The 17,167-nt window shown below is 41.3% G+C and overlaps 1 protein-coding gene across 1 annotated transcript in view; it reads left to right on the top strand.

The window, feature by feature from the left end:
- mtor (mechanistic target of rapamycin kinase) overlaps nt 1-17,167 on the top strand; it is a 234,675-nt gene that overhangs the window by 174,604 nt on the left and 42,904 nt on the right. The window contains exons 33-36 of the mRNA XM_078425527.1: nt 2,390-2,467; nt 6,848-6,955; nt 9,837-9,962; nt 11,149-11,280. Of these exons, the coding sequence (XP_078281653.1) occupies nt 2,390-2,467; nt 6,848-6,955; nt 9,837-9,962; nt 11,149-11,280 (444 nt within the window). The remainder of the gene's footprint in view (nt 1-2,389; nt 2,468-6,847; nt 6,956-9,836; nt 9,963-11,148; nt 11,281-17,167) is intronic.

Genomic DNA, 17,167 nt, shown 5'->3' with positions numbered 1-17,167 from the left:
GAGAGTGAATCTGTGGTGGAGCAATACTAGAATATTGTTTTCTAATTCGATTTCAATGCACGTAATTCAGAATTAAAATTCCACAATTATTTGTACTGCTTCGCCCATTTTTGGTTCATTTTTGCTGGAAGCAAATAGTGCCCAAAAGGAAATAGGTTTGCCTTCAATCTCCTTGTAAATCAAAACTTTGCAGTCAACCTGCAGCCCTGGAACAAACACAAACATTTGAATATATCATCGTTTCCATTTCACTTTGCGTGAAGCAAACAAAAAAAATTGCAGACTCCAAATATTTATTTGTAAGAAGATAACTGCAGATGCTGGTACAAATCGAAGGTATTTATTCACAAAATGCTGGAGTAACTCAGCAGGTCAGGCAGCATCTCGGGAGAGAAGCATCTCCCGAGATGCTGCCTGACCTGCTGAGTTACTCCAGCATTTTGTGAATAAATACCAAATATTTATTTGATCGCTGTTTGTGTGACCCTACTTAACTCATGTTCACTGCGGTATTTCCCGATATTGAATAACACACGCACACACCACAAAACCCCTCATCCACCACCGAAATGCTAGAGGAAGATTTGCACGAAAGGTAGTTATCCATCAGCAAACAGATGAAGAAATCCAAACTAAGCATGCTCAAAATGCACTTTCATAAAATCTGTGCAGATGCATAAAGTCACAAATCTATTTGCAGTGTTTGGAAAGCATTAAAATACATTTAGATTCATGCATAACCTACTGCCGCATTAGCCAATGAAACATCGGCCCTTCCTAGTTCAGAGTTCTTTGTTTTTGGTTTTTAAATTCGACCTGCTTTCATCGAGACATATTTGCACACAGAACACGTATATCATCCATCTTACTTTTCAGGTGGGGACTTTCTAGTTCATTTTAAAATCAGTGGATTATAACCAGCATTCGAATTCCACTGATGAGAGAATCCAGGCTCAAATCTCCATTGGAAGATTACATTTTAATTTCTTCCAAATGCTGACAGGTCTGCTTTGCAATTCAGATGTTCAAACTCTTCTTTTTATCTTAAATCGATATTTTTCCCTCATGGCATCAAACCCCTGCATCCTCTGGAAGTAGTGAAATGTATCTATTGGACCCTATTCATCTCTCCATAAGCAATACCTTTTCAACTCAATAACTACACGCAGACAAATTTAGAGATTTGATTAGAAAGTAGAGTTTGATCAAAGGCACTAAGTGCAGTTAAAACAACTTTGTAATTATGGTTTTCCTATTGGGTTGCACGCAGAGTATAGAAGTTTCTGTCTCATAGTACTTAGAACATCGCAGTGCAGGAACAGGCCCTTTTGTTTTGTCCTCAAGATTGCGGCATCTGCAGTTTTTTTTGTGACTGAATTAACGTTGACTTGTTTTAATGCAGAATAATAATGCTTTTTATAAACTCAGGAAATCACAGTGGTTTAATTCTATTGATTTTGTTTGGATTTGAAATGGCTTCATTGCAAGTTCATGCTAAACCAGTGTGAAGGCCTAAAATACATTCTTGACCTAATATATTCCTTTATCCGTCCCAATAATTTACCCGATGACCAATTACTAGAAATTGAATGGTTTATCCATTAATGAATTAACATGGATGCTACTGTGAACATTGGACAATCTACCAGAAATATATCAACAATGAAGTTATGATCTTTTTATTTCCTTTAAAACTGCAAAATACCTATCATCATGGATTTTACTAAATAGAAGGTTGTAGAGAACGCTTAGATGAATTTCCCAATGTTTAAAGCTGGATAAACATAAATGGAAACTTGAGCAAAACATAAAATCCTGGTGTAATCTGCAGCATTAGCAGGTTAGGCAGCATCTGTGGAGGGAATGGATGGGCGAAGTTTTGGGTCGGAAGTAGGGTCCCGACCAGAAATGCCGCATATCCATTCCCGCTACAGATGCTGCCTGACCCGCTGAGTTATGCCAGCACTTTGTTTTTACCTCAAGATTCCAGCATCTGCAATTCCTTGTATTTCGAAAAATGGAAACTTAGTGGAATTGGTAACCTGAATTACGGATTTATTCAGTCTTGCTCCTGAATAGATTCTGATTCAATTTTTACCTTTTGACCACAAAAGAATGTAGAAGGAAGATATCTGGTGGTGTATTTTCCCCACCAGAAAAATACAAAACCATTTCTTGAAGATTAAATGGAAGGTTTTGGTTTTTTTCTATACTCAGAATATATTAGTCAGATACCTTTCAGGTTATTGAGGGGAGGAAGAAACCTTTGCAAAGAGTATTTGGTGTGGCTGAATTTTAAATTAACACACAAAGTCGGAAATGGTTGGATATTGTTCACGGATAAGTTAATGAAACGGTAAAACTAACATTTTTTCCCCTTTGATTGTAGTGCATTGATAAAGCCAGAGACCTGTTGGATACAGAATTGACAGCTATGGCTGGTGAGAGCTACAGCCGTGCCTATGGGGTGAGTCTAATAAAGGTTGACCTACGTGACTCTGATAATGTTTCGTTCTTCAATTTTTTTTTGTCATTTTAATGATCTAAACAATTTGTCTATTATGTTAATTGTGTGGAATATGTGATGCAGCTCATCAGGTTCAAGCCTGTCATTTGGCGAGTGCTAGCAAGCTGTGTCACAATACTAGCGTATTATCAACTGTTGTAGACATTTCGCTGTGGCAATATTGCAATCTGTGCAATATGCAATCAGATGAAATTTCAAATACTGTCCATTGCATTTAAATGATGCCTTTGGAATCTATGAAAGAAATTTGTAATCAAAACTGTCAAAAACAATGTTGCATTTGTATTTAATTTGGAATCCACATCAAATTATAACTTAACACTGCACTGCACATATTTCCATCACGGGAACAGGCGCACTGGCTCACAATGAAATCATTGACTTAATGATCATCAGCAATGGTTTTATGGTTTGTGAATTAAAAATAGAAAATGTGTTTATGATTCAAAATGGAAAATATTAACAGCTATAATATTTGCAAGAAGGTGCCAAATACAGAGTGATAGCTAAAACTGCAGAAATGAATCATTCACTGTGGTTCGGTGTTGCATGCTTCAAGTGAGCTATTTGTGTCCATGTGGCCCTTTTTAGGTAGACTATTTTGTCTTGACCAACAAAATCACAGCCTAAATGTGTGGGAAGTGTGCGGAAGGGTCCCGACCCGAAACGTCACCTATTCCTTCTCTCCAGAGAAGGTACCTGACCCGCTGAGTTACTCCAGCATTTTATGTCCAAAACCACAGCCTCGTTACTCCATGCCTTTTAGCATTTATTGTCTTGCAGCACAAATCCAAAGACATGGCATTCTAGACAGTTTGTTGGCAAGACTTGTTTATTCTTGGAGCCGCCGAGAACAAAGTGGATTCGCCGTTGGGGGGGGGGGAGGGAGGGGGGGAGGGGCACCAGGAACAAAGGGGACCAGAGGGGACTAAATGGAATACTTTGTAACTTTGTCAGCGCCCTCTATGTGGCGACTCTTTGCATTCTTGTGTATGCAAAACAAAGAATCTCGCTGTGACATGGCACATGTGATAATTAAGTATCATTCATTCATTCATTCATGGCAAAGGATTGAAAAGTTATTGAAATTACGTTGAGCTGCTGGTGGTGGTGGTTAAAAGCGGTTATAACTAGTTGTGCTATTTTATTGCTTTGTATTGGCTTTCCTTTTTTTTTAAGGGTCTCATTAGACTATCATGCCTATGAGTTCAATCCAGAGACTTGATTACTCAGCCAAGATTTTGTCAGTGTTAAAAAGCATAGACAAATAATGTGAGTCATTTTAAATAACTGGTGTGAATCATTTAAATAAATGATGTGAATCATTTTAAGTAACTGTGCTCGGCAAAGCTGAAGCTTAATTGTTGAAATATCTGTCTGATCCAGTGCGTGCACATATAATTAGGAACAATATTACATTGGTTTTGTCTATCAAGAGGATGTATTGAGCACAGATATCAAATATTAATGGTAATCAATTGGCATAGGGTTGAATGAAGCAGCAGCGTTTTTGTTGACCTGTAGAGTGTTGAAGGAGTGTGTGAGATCTTGTAGGGTTGAATTAGAATGGGAAAATCATACTTGGTTGGCAGGAACTACGGTAAGGGATGAGGCAGATGTTGGTGCATGGCTTTCTTGCAAGTTCGTCAAAATAACAAACGGTGCAAAGTTGTATCGGGGGCATATTTGTGAATTATCTGAATAATGGCCAGCAGGGAGATGGAATTTGTGATATTGCCTCGAAAATTCCAGCAATTCTTGACCATAACTCAACAACGACGAATATCGTATTAAGCATTGTTGAGATGGTTATCATCTCAGCATTTTAACTGCAGAGCCAGGGATTTTTTTTCGGAACGTCTTATCAAGGACATCTGAATTCTATTAGCACTGGCACCTCAACGAAAGCTGATTATTGTGGATTTCCTTGTGTTATATTAATAAATCCTGCTTTGGTGGAAGGATTAAATTCTGGAGGATGGTCTGTTATGCAGTCACTGGCTTCAAATTGCATAATCTGTGAAAAGCCTGTGGGTGTCACAGCATTTCTCAAATAATAATAAATGTCGCAATTTTCTGTGGCATCAGGAACTTCAGAATCCTGGCATAAGTCACTGATTCTGATCCTGATCCTACCTCCTCCTTTCCACATGTGCTGTTGACTTTTCATTCAGAATTAATTATCCATTGGGTAAACCCTGTCTTGTTCATGTCTTCCTTCTCCTGAATCCCAGTCTGTTGCCATGGTTAAACTACATCTAACATAAACCCAAATGTGTTTTCAAACACTCAGGCCCTTTAACAATGAATTAGAGAACTCACATCCACGTTAGTATTTTGGAAATTTGTCCAAACTTTGTATGATGAGATAACTCCAAAGACGTACAGGTATGTAGGTTAATTGGCTGGGTAAATGTAAAAATTGTCCCTAGTGGGTGTAGGATAGTGTTAATATACGGGGATCGCTGGGCGGCACGGACTTGGAGGACCGAAAAGGCCTGTTTCCGGCTGTATATATATGATATGATATGATAACTCAAACTTGAAAGGCACAGGTCCACAATTTATTCTTTAAACAAATACAAATAACATCTCCCATTATTCTCCTCACATTTGACATGATTCTGTTTCAATTTTGGCACCCAATATGCCACATTGGACTTATAAGTAGTTTTGGTCAGCTTATCTTTGCGTTTAGACACAAAATGCTGGAGTCACTCAGGGGGACAGGCAGCATCTCTGGGGAGAAGGAATGGGTGATGTTTCGGGTCGCGACCCTTCTTTGTAGTTTGACCAAACAAAAGTGCACACATTTTTCCCTCTATTTATGTTACTTTGGATTTCAAGACCTGGCGTTGCTGTCTCTTCAGCATTGGTTAATTGGTCATTATTTTCTGTTCAGTAAATCCCTCAAAATAAACCAACTCCACTTCATTCTCTCCTTCAGAGTAGATTTTAGCATATTTTGATTGGGAGATATTAATGCATTGACACTGTAATCAGACCACACCTACCACCTAGGCACGTTGACCTGTGCAGTGTTAAGACTGTAAGTACAATGTACTTATCTTTGACAGAAGACCTCCCACACCCTCCAGATGTGATGGTCCAGCAGGAGATCAGTCCATGAATTTGAGACTGAACTGCAGTCTCCTTTGTGCAATGTTGTCTGGAACAGCGATGGAACCTAAAACTCAAAATCCAAAGTAGAAAAGCATTCATTATCCCAAATGCTCCCCTAAGGCTCATATTGATGTCAACTAATTGCAATAGATCAATAGGTCAGAAGCCTTTGTAATACAATATTGAATGTCCCTCTTGATCACAATGCAAGAAAATCATGAGGCTAATGTAGTTTCCAGAGCTAATCAACTCCTGTCAACAGTTAAAAGTCTGAAGAAGGGTCTCGACCCGAAACGTCACCCATTCCTTCTCTCCAGAGATGCTCCCTGTCCCGCTGAGTTACTCCAGCTTTTTGTGTCTATCTTCAGTGAAAAGTAATCTCAGTTCAATGTTTGGAGTTAGATGTCTGAGAAGAAATTATATTTTAGTCGACCCATGTTGGTCTACAGTGAATGTCAAAGAAAAAAGGGCATGAGTATCATCATAACAACAGGAGACAGAAACGTTCTTTTTATTTTGTTAAAGGAAATATGACTTCCGCTGAAACTCTGAGGCAATCTAACCACAGTAAGAAAAACACTGAAGGAAAAGCAAAATTTGGAGAAAAATGTTTGATAAATTTGCAGTCACTGGTTAAAAGTAGAGACAGCAAGGATGAGAAAAAAAATCAATTTTGTTTCCTACGATTTTGCTGTTTCACTTTCAACTTTGGTGGCTGATTTATAAAGTTTTGTAAGGAATCTGTAATGGCATTTTTGCCCCATTTTTATATTTCACAATTACCTGTAGGTTAAAAGGTCATAAGGAATAAGAGTAGAATTAGGCCATTCAGCCCATCAAGTCTACTACGCCATTCAATCATGGCTGATCTATCTCTCCCTCCTAACCCCGTTCTCCTGCCTTCTCCCTACAACCTCTGACACCTATACTAATCAAGAATCTATCTCTGCCTTAAAAATGTCCACTGATTTGGCCTCCGCAGCCTTCTGCAGCAAAGAATTTCAAAGATTCACCACCGTCTGACTAAAGAAATGTCTTCTCACCTCATTCCTAAAAGAATGTCCTTTAATTCTGAGCCTATGACCTCTAGTCCTAGACTCTCTCACTGTGGAAACATCCTCTCCACATGCTGGGGGGTGGTTGAATGATAGTAATAATAAAGCATAAGCAGCAACTATGATTTCTGTCGCTGTTTAGGCCATGGTATCCTGTCAGATGCTGTCGGAGCTGGAAGAGGTAATCCAATATAAGCTGGTTCCAGAGCGGAGGGACATCATCCGACAGACCTGGTGGGAACGACTTCAGGCAAGTCGCCTCATATTTTTAAAACATCAATAAAATGTTGCAGACACTGGTCGGCTTGAATGCCTCTGTTGATCAATCTGAGACCAAAGACGCACAGCACACGCCGCTGAACTAGTAAAGTTGAGAATATTGTGCGCAGGTCAACATCTGGACAAAGTCTGTGGAGATTGGCCCAGCTAATCACCTTCTGTCTTCGTCAAAGACACGTGCACGTTATATCCGCCACCTGAGATTGGCTAACTCCACACAGAATCAAAGTTGAACCTTGTCTCTTTATAGATTTAGGTTCACATTGTGTGGGGCCATCCAAAAAGTCCTCTTCAATTTTGTATGTAGTGAAATGGTGGAAATGCATGTATTATCAAATGCAAATTTGCAATTAAAGATAGATATAGTTAACATGACCCGTGGTTGAAACCACAGTATTCCTGTAAATTACAAGTTTTAACCGCTTGGCCCTGAGACAACATCTAAATCAGACACAGTTCACATTCGTTGGCGAGAAATGCTAGTACAATTATTATTCATGGTGGATTTGTAATCATATATGTCACAAACAAATTTAGTTTACATAGATCGCTACATTATAGGAATAGGCCCTTTGTCCCATGGTGTACGTGCCGATCATGTTGTCGAATTAAACTAACCCCATCTGCCTGCACATGATCCATGAGCCTCCTTTCCTTGCCTTCATCTTCATGTGCCTATCTAAACACCTCTTAAATGTCACCATTACATCTGCTTTCACCACCACCTCCCTCTTCCCTAGCAGGTTTGAGACACCTACACTCTGGGGGTGGAAAAACCTGCCTTGCACATCTGTCTCGCACATCTGTCTCGCACATTCACGCTGCCTCGGCAAGGCCACCAGCATTGCTAAGGACCAGTCTCACCCCGGTCACTCCCCCTTCTCCCCTCTCCCACCAGGCAAGGGGTGCAGAAGTTTGAATGGTTTCTTCCCAGCTGTTATCAGGCAACTGAACCGTTCTCTCACCAGCTAGAGTGCAGTCCTGACCTCCCTTCCACCTCACGGGAGACCTTTGAACTATCTTTAATCGGACTTTATCTTGAACTAAATGCTGTACCCTTTATCCTTTATCAGTATACTGTGTACAGCTGAATGTAATCATGTAGAGTCTTTGACTGGATAGAATGCAACAAAAGCTTTGCACTGTACCTCAGTACATGTGACAATAAACTAAAGTAAACTAAGCTTCTTTAAACTTTCCCTCTCTCACCTTAAAACTAATTTCTCTTGTGTTTGACTTTTCCATGCTGAGAAAAATAAATCTCTGACTACCTTATGTATGCACCCTATCTGTGCCTCTTGTGAACTATCAGCTCTCCCCTCGACTTGTGATACTCAAGAGAAAGCAATCCAGGATTGTGCAACCTCTCCTTATAGGTAATACCCGCTAATCCCCTCTCTCCAAAGCCCTTGCATGCTTCCTGCAATGCGGCGACCAGAACTGCAAACAGTACTCCAAATGTGGTGTAACCACACTTCAAGCTGCAATAAATTCCACTAACCTCGTGCCTCGTGTAGCATCCCTGCGCTTATTCGCAAGAACAGACCTAGTCTTTACATTAACATTTTTATTTGGTGGTTTACAGGGAATAACCTGGTCAGTATAAAGGCTGACAGGGTAGATGAGTCAAAGCTGGACACAAATGCGGTACTGAATGAAAACTTGTGGCTTCTCGTTTCAGGACTTTTTTTTTAATTTTCAACATTTGTGAAGAGAATTGAGACTTTCTTCCAGTGACACAAGTAATTGGTCTAATGTGTTCAAAACTTGGGATACCAGAAATATTCTCCAGAAATCTGTAAACCTAGTGCGGCTTTTTTTTTAAAAACACCTCATTCTATCCTCAATTTTTTTCAAATTACAAATCCCTGTAGAAAGTATTTCATTTATAGAATCTAAAAGGTCACTTTCACACACAGTTTCAAGTTCATGGTGCTTTGTAGTTTTTAAACTGTGTTTTTGAAGGAAAACAGAAGCATGTGAAGACAAATGTCCCATTTTTTGTTGAAGAGAATTTGTAGACTGTCTGTTTAAGATAGCATTCCTGTCTTGTTTACATAATTCCAGGCCTTGCATGTGCAGGCCTCTTGGAGTTATTTTTAGTTCATGATTTTACAATCAAGCACTTGTACCCCTGTTACTGACAGCAACTAAAAATGATTGACCAAATAATCCCCCATTTAATAACTTTAGCATTTCACATTTTAATTTAGTTTCGGTGAGTCTGTTTTCATTTTGGTTTTTTTATATTACCCATTCATTGGCAGGTCTGGCCCAGTGATGTAAACCAGATTAGATGGTGTCAAATGCACTAATAACACACAGCGCCTACATTTAATGTTTCTTTTTTCCCCTAGTTTCTCTCCTCTCCTCTCCTCAAGGCATTGACTCATACTGAGATATAATTTAAGTATTTCCAGCCCTCTACCACTGCGCTCAATTGGCCATTTGTCACTTGTGTGGTGAATAGGTCAGGTTGCTCATATTATAAGTCTTGCTTCTGTTCACACTTGGCATCCACATACGCACTCTGGAGAGAATATCAAGGATGGGAATTCAAAAAAAAAATTCTCTCGTTCTTTGTTAACTCCATTGAAATCGGCTAACTTGATTCAAATTAATATTGAGTGGAGCACATTCTGAGAATACCACGCTTGCCCACAAAGCCGTGTGGAGACCCAAAGCAATACAATTTCATGTATTGCCTTGTTTTTTCCTATGAATGCTGAGAGCCATCAGTATCAGTGAGTTAATACTATTTGGAGCAAAGAAAATAAGAAATTTCTGAGGAGAATGACAGGAATATTTGCACCAGTGTCAAATATTCACTGCTGACTTTATTTGTTACACAGGGCTGCCAACAGATAGTAGAAGACTGGCAGCGAATCCTAATGGTTCGTTCCCTTGTCATTGGACCACATGAAGATATGAGGACCTGGCTAAAGTACGCTAGCCTTTGTGGCAAGAATGGACGTTTGGTAAGAAATGAAAATCAATGCCGCGAGAACCTTTCATCATTTAACTCCATGGGTGATAGAAAGGAGGAATGTATCCTATGGTTATCCACTTCACATCGGACAGCACAGTGGCGTAGCAGTACAGCTACTGCCTTACAGCACCAGAGATCCGGGTGTGATCCCGTCTACGGGTGCTTGTCTTTACGGAGTTTGCACGTTCTCCCTGTGACATGCGTGGGTTTTCTCATCGATCTTCGGTTTCCTCGCACACTCCAAAGACGTACAGGTTTGTAGGTTAATTGGCATGGTATAAATGTAAATTGTCCCTAGTGTGTGGAGGCTTGTGTTAGTGTGTGGGGATCGCTGATTGGTGTGGACTGGGTGGGCCGAAGGGCCTGTTTCCACGCTGTACCTCTAAAACTAAAACTAAAAAATTGAAACTAAAAAACTTAGGACCTTGAATTTATAATCTATATACTAAAACTCTCATTTGTTATCTTGTTTGTGACTGAACTTCAGCCAAAACGGTACACGACAGCACGACAATTTTAGGCCCACCTTACTCACCATTGTCACTTTAGTCGGTTATATTTAAATCGGTTATATTTTTTAAGTTATTCACATTTTTAAGTTTAAAAGAAGGGGAGGGGAGGGGAGGGAGGGGGGAAGGGGGGAGAAGGGAGAGGGGAGGGGGGTTGAGGAGAGAGGGGAGGGGGAGAGGACAGGGTGCTGCACCAATGCAGGAGAGGTTTGGGCCCAACGGGTCCACTTGGTCTAGTACTTGATAAAATGTCATTGATGGTTGCTGTCCTCTGTTAGCAGCGAGGAATCAATTGTATGTTCAACTTGTAAGATAACAAGATCAGGGTATGCAGACTTAAATCTATCCCCTGTTCTTTCATTCTATTCCTAATATCCTTTGGCCATTTTAATTCTTCAATCTGCAGTCATAACAGAAGTTGCCTTTTTCCCCATTGTAACTCCATTCTGCAACTTCCCCATGAGTGTATGGTTGTGAATAGGGTACAATTAGTGTTGGTGGGGGGGGGGGGGGGGGCAGTTTCTATCTTAAATCTGTTTGCGAGATCTGATCCGGGGGTAAAAGTTTGCAAGAGGAGTGGGGAAATCCCGATTCAGCCAAATCGCTTTGTTTTCTGACGGTATTTTGTCAAACGTAATTCTAGCATTCAAAATGTTCCATTTCCAGGCCCTGGCTCACAAGACCTTGGTGCAGCTCCTTGGTGTAGATCCTTCAAAGCATCTTGATCAGCCTTTGTCAACAGTCCATCCTCACGTCACTTACGCTTATATGAAATACATGTGGAAGAGTACCCGCAAGGTAGGTTGCAATCTTGCAAATGTTGTGTCGGTAACATAAGCCTAATGATATGAGTTTAAAGGCTCTGAGTCTGCCGCGAGGCATCCAAGCTCACTGCTGACTTTGAAATCAGTTCTCACTTGCACATAGTGTAAGAAAATAACTGCAGATGCTGGTACAAATTGAAGGTATTTATTCACAAAATGCTGGAGTAACTCAGCAGGTCAGGCAGCATCTCAGGAGAGAAGGAATGGGTGACGTCACCCATTCCTTCTCTCCTGAGATGCTGCCTGACCTGCTGAGTTACTCCAGCATTTTGTGAATAAATCTCACTTACACATGTTCACTAGCAGGTTTGATTTATTATTGCCATGTGCACTGAAATGCAGTGAGAAATGTTGTTTCGCATGCTCTCCGGGCAAACCACCTTTGATGAGCACTTCAGGTAGTGCAAAAGAAAATATAAGCAGAGTGCAGATTATAGCGTTAACTCGACAGAGAAGGTTTCGTTTATTGATCCACGTATGCAGAGAAACAGTGAAAATTTAGTTCTGCTTGCTGTTCAATAAAATCATACCTTGTATGAGTACAATAGATTCTCTTCTGCAGCAGCACATGGAGTCACCACATTCCAGCACCATCTTACAACTTCCAAGACTCTGAAAAGTCCAATCTTGGCCTAAGGTGGTATGCAATATGTTATATTCTCACTTTAAGACCCGGTGTCCTGGTAGCATTGGATTGATGAAGTCGGGAGGAACCGCAGATGTTTGTCTAAACCAGAGATCGACACATAAAGCTGGAGTAACTCAGCAGTACAGACAGCATCTCTGGAGGGAAGGAATGGGTGACGCTTCGGGTCTAGACCCTTCTCTCGACCCGAAACATCACCCATTCCTTCTCTCCAAGAGGGAGTGCCTAGCTGCGTTCACAACTCTCTGCAATTTATTGCAATCTTAGACACCAGTTGCCGTACCAAGCTGTGATGCATCTGGATAGGCTGCTTTCTGTGATCCACCTGTAGAAATCGGTAAGAGTCACAAGAGACTTGCCGAATTTCCGTAGCTTCTGAGGAAGTCAAGGTGTGGGTGTGCTGCTGTAGTTGTCGTGTCAATTGGGTGGACCAAGATAAATTATTGGTGATGTTTACATACCTGTGGTATGGAGGTGGCTCTATTCTAAAACAAGCCCCATTCATATAAAAGCAGAAGATAATAACTCTTAACAGCCAGTGAGATAAAACTCTCAAACAACTGTGCATTGTTAATTCAGAAGCAGACAAAATATATTAAAAGCTATTGAGCTTTTCCAAACTACTCCCAAATAATCGGGGGAAGAAACCATCTCTGAGCTGGATACAATCTGCTGCAGTTAATCTCAGCATCTTCTGTGTAGATAGAGGGCAGAGTGCCTCATCTGCTGCCCCAGCACTGGTCTCCAGGGGGAGCCCAGGGTCCGAGCACAGATCGCGAAACGGCCATCCTCAACTTTGGATATTTTATCTTCATGTAGAGTCCAAAGTAGCAAACAGCTTCCTATTGATGCAGGTGTGTTGGTTTATTCTTGTCACCTGTACCAAGATACAGTGAGTGACTTTGTGTCACATGTTATCCAGGCAGATGCAAAGATACAACAGGTAGTGCAAAAAGTAAACGGAAACTGAGACACTATGTAACGGTACAGATACAGAGAAGATGCAGATTTTCAAAGAACCTTTGCAGGGTAATGTCAGCGGTTACCAGAGGTTATCTGGGCAGAAGCTGACATTTTTGTGCGAAATCCTAGCCAGTGTGTTTAATATCTAGGATTCACTTCTTCACAAGGCAGTAATTCAAAACATGTTTTTTAGGAAATTCAGATTATGCAAAGTGGAAAAAGAATACAATATAATACAATACAATATCTTTATTGTCATTGTACAAGTACAACGAGATTAAGAATGCCACTTCCATATTGATGCTATAAAATAAATAAATCACGGCAAAAACAAAAACAACAAAGGGAGGGGGAAAAAAAGGAAACATGGTAAATTGCAAAAGAAGATTCATGCAGGGTCAGTTGTGCCAGATAACCCTGAGAGCAGAGACAGGTCATCATAAAATGCAATCAGTCAGAACTTCTTAACTCAAATATCGATGATTTGATAAGATTATGTAGCACATTATGGAGAAATTGACTTTGATAGGTTTGGAAATTGTAATCACTGTCAGATGGGGAATATGAAAACTTGAAGAAGAAGCTTCATTGGAGCCCGTGCTCTTCTGTGAAGCAAATGTAACTTGCATATTGGACTTTTAAGTTGGAGAAAGAATCTTTTGGATTTGCCCGAGCTTGCATCTACATAAAATATTGAATGTTATATTGTAATATTTTTTATTCTGTTAATACTAGTTAAACATAATGGATTTATGAGTTTGGGACAAATTACACCAATATTTACCATGTCATCCTGGAGGCAGTAAAATCTTTACTGATGGTAGCATTCATTTTACGTACCAATGTTTCCGGAAATTTTTCATTTTCCCGAAACACTTGCTCTCACTTTTCCGTTCTTTTAGTCTAGTCCAGAGATAGAACGTGGAAGCAGGCCCTTCGGTCCACTGATACCATACTGACCAGCGATCCCCGACCACTAGCACTATCCTACACACTCGGGACAATTTACAGTTTTTTACTGAAGCCAATTAACCTACAAACCTGTACGTCTTTGGAGTGTGGGAGGAAACCAGAGCACCCGGGGAAAACCCACGCACTCATGGGGAGAACGTACAAACTCTGTACAGACAGCACCCGTAGTCAGGATTGAACTGCGATCTCTGACGCTGTAATGCTGCGCCACCGAGCCGCTTTTTTAAAAAAAAATTGAGGCGTGGGTCATCTTCAATCCGATGATCACCTCAAGCAAGTTATTTTCTCCAGTAAACAGCAGTGCAGATTTTCCCTGGGTTGGGTTTCAGTTCAAGCAGCAGCAGCAGCAGCAGCAAAGTCGTAGCCTGGTGAAAGGATGATTGTTGACCTACTGCTCCTACAGATGGTATATGCATGCACTCGCACGTCAACATCGCACACCTTCCAGACTTTCACGTCTCGCAACTCAGCTGCCAAGCTCAATAATGAGGGAGAAATTTGAAAGATACGATTTCAACTGACTGGCACAGGTGACGCAACAACTGGAATGAAGCTCAAGTATTTTAAAAATAGTGTCCCAATTAAAATAAGAGAATTCCAGCATGCCTGCGGTGACAGTAAATGAGTTACCATGACAACGTGAAGAAGTTGGAACTGTATAAATTTCAATTTCTTTTTAGCTTATAGCATTTAAATTGCTGTAGGTTAATGTTCTTTCTTTGATCTTAAATGGATAGGCTGATAGTGCAGCAGTCCAAACTCGTTATCCAGATGTCTCGGCTGACAATGCAGCAAAATGGTTTCAAATCCCACAATAGCAGATGTAGAATTTACATTTGCTTAATAACCTGGAATTTAGGGCAAAAGAAACCAGTCCAACTTCTGGCGCAATGAGATCAACTTGATTGTTGTAAGAACTCAATGTTCCAAGAACGAAAAGAATAACAAGAGAAAGAGTCGGGTTCATTGGGGACCAGAGGGGCAATCCATGGAGCCAGAAGATCCTGAATGAATTATTGTAGATGGAGAACGCAGTAAGTGGAAGGTGAGACTGAAGGGCAGGTCTGGGTGCAGTTTTGGTCTCCAAATTTGAGGAAGGATATTCTTGCTATTGAGGGCGTGCAGCATAGGTTTCCTAGGTTAATTCCCAGAATGGCGGGACTGTCGTATGTTGAAAGACTGGAGCAGCTAGGCTTGTATACACTTGTATTTAGAGGGAAGAGAGGGGATCTTATCGAAACATATAAGATTATTAAGGGGTTGGACACGTTAGAGTCAGGAAACATGTTCCCAATGTTGGGGGAGTTCAGAACCAGGGGCCGCCGTTTAAGAATAAGGGGTAGGCCATTTAGAATGAAGATGAGGAAAAACTTTTTCAGTCAGAGAGTTGTAAATCTGTGGAATTCTCTGCCTCAGAAGGCAGTGGAGGCCAATTCTCTGAATGCGTTCAAGAGAGAGCTAGATAGAGCTCTTAAGGATAGCGGAGTCAGGGAGAAGGCAGGAACGGGGTACTGATTGAGAATGATCGGCCATGATCACATTGAATGGTGGTGCTGGCTCAAAGGGCCGAATGGCCTACTCCTGTACCTATTGTCTATTGTCTACATAAGTAAGTGGCGTTACTTGTTGCCGACATGGGCCGATAGGTGGTAAATCCCCACGGTCTGATAGAGTTATCCCAGGTTGGCACGAGGGGCAAGGGAAGAGACTGCTGGGACTCTGGCAAAGATCTTTACCACTTTACCGACCACAGAGTGACTGGAGGATGACAACAGGGAAAAACCTGTGAGACTGACATCACCTGAGAAGGCACGGACTAATCAGAGGTAGCCAGCATGCCTTTGTCAAGGGCAGATCCTGTCTGACCAGTCTGATTGAATGTTCTGAGTAAATAGTGTATTAATGAGACAGTGCAATAGATGTGATTTACATGGACATCAGTAAGGCTTTCAACAAGGTCCTGTATGGGAGACTGGTCCAATAAGTTTAGACGCGTGGGATCCAAGGCAAGTTGACAAATTGGATCCAAAATTGGCTTGGCAACAGGAGACAGAGTGTGATGGTTGTTCTTCTGAATGGATGCTTGTTCGACAAGGATTAATGTTGGTTACCCTTGCTGTTTCCAATATACATGAATGATTTTGAATATGATGTAGGTGGTACGCTTGTAGATCATGCTGAGATTGGGACAATCGTTGACAGGGTGGAGGGTAGTCTCTGGGTTGAATAATAAATGCTGGCTTTGGCAGCAATGCCCACATCCCAAACATAACAATTATAAAATTAAATGTGACTTGTCCTTCCTAGATGTCCAGAAACATATACTGTTTCTGTTGACAAACCAGAGGGCACAGCTTTACTATGAGAGCAGAGGGCACAGCTTTACAGTGAGCAGAGGGCACGGCTTTACTGTGTGAGCAGAGGGCTCAGCTTTACTGTGAGAAGCGGGCACGGCTTTACTATGAGCAGAGGGCACGGCTTTACTGTGTGAGCAGAGGGCACAGCTTTACTGTGAGAGCAGAGGGCACAGCTTTACTGTGTGAGCAGAGGGCACAGCTTTACTGTGTGAGCAGAGGGCACAGCTTTACTGTGAGAGCAGAGGGCACAGCTTTACTGTGAGAGCAGAGGGCATAGCTTTACTGTGAGAGCAGAGGGCACAGCTTTACAGTGAGCAGAGGGCACGGCTTTACTGTGTGAGCAGAGGGCACAGCTTTAATTTGAGAGCAGAGGGCACAGCTTTAATGCAAGAGCAGAGGGCACAGCTTTACTATGAGAGGAGCAAAGTTTAAAGGAGATAAGCGGGCCAAGTTTATTACACAGAGGGCGGTGCATACCTGAAATTTGCTGCCAGGGGCAGAGTGGAGGCAAATATGATAGTGGCATTTAAGAGGCTTTTGAATAGGCACATGGTGGTGTAGGGAGTGGAGAGAAATGGACAATATGCAGGCAGATGAGATGAGTTTATTTTGGCATGATCTTTGGCACACGCAGACATTGTGGGCTGAAGGGCCTGTTCCTGTGCTGTACTTTCCTATGTTCTATGTTCTAGCTGCTACTTTGCTTTGTTGGATGTGCAGATAGTTTCAAAAACTGTCATCACTTTTGCAAATGACACTGTCTGGAAGTAGAAGCACTGGGAGCTGACAGCCAGTTCCCTGTTAAGTTTGATTTGCCATGCTTCACAATTCTGATCCCAATACATCCTCTTTTAAAACAGCCCATTCTGCCAAGTAATAACTTTATTTTCTCAAAAGAGATCAGGGGAAACTACCAAAGAACT

The sequence above is a fragment of the Rhinoraja longicauda genome, chromosome 30, assembly GCF_053455715.1.
Source record: "Rhinoraja longicauda isolate Sanriku21f chromosome 30, sRhiLon1.1, whole genome shotgun sequence".
Classification (NCBI taxonomy): Eukaryota; Metazoa; Chordata; class Chondrichthyes; order Rajiformes; family Arhynchobatidae; genus Rhinoraja; species Rhinoraja longicauda.
Note: the sequence above shows the minus strand (reverse complement) of the source record. Positions and strands in the feature narration are given on the sequence as shown.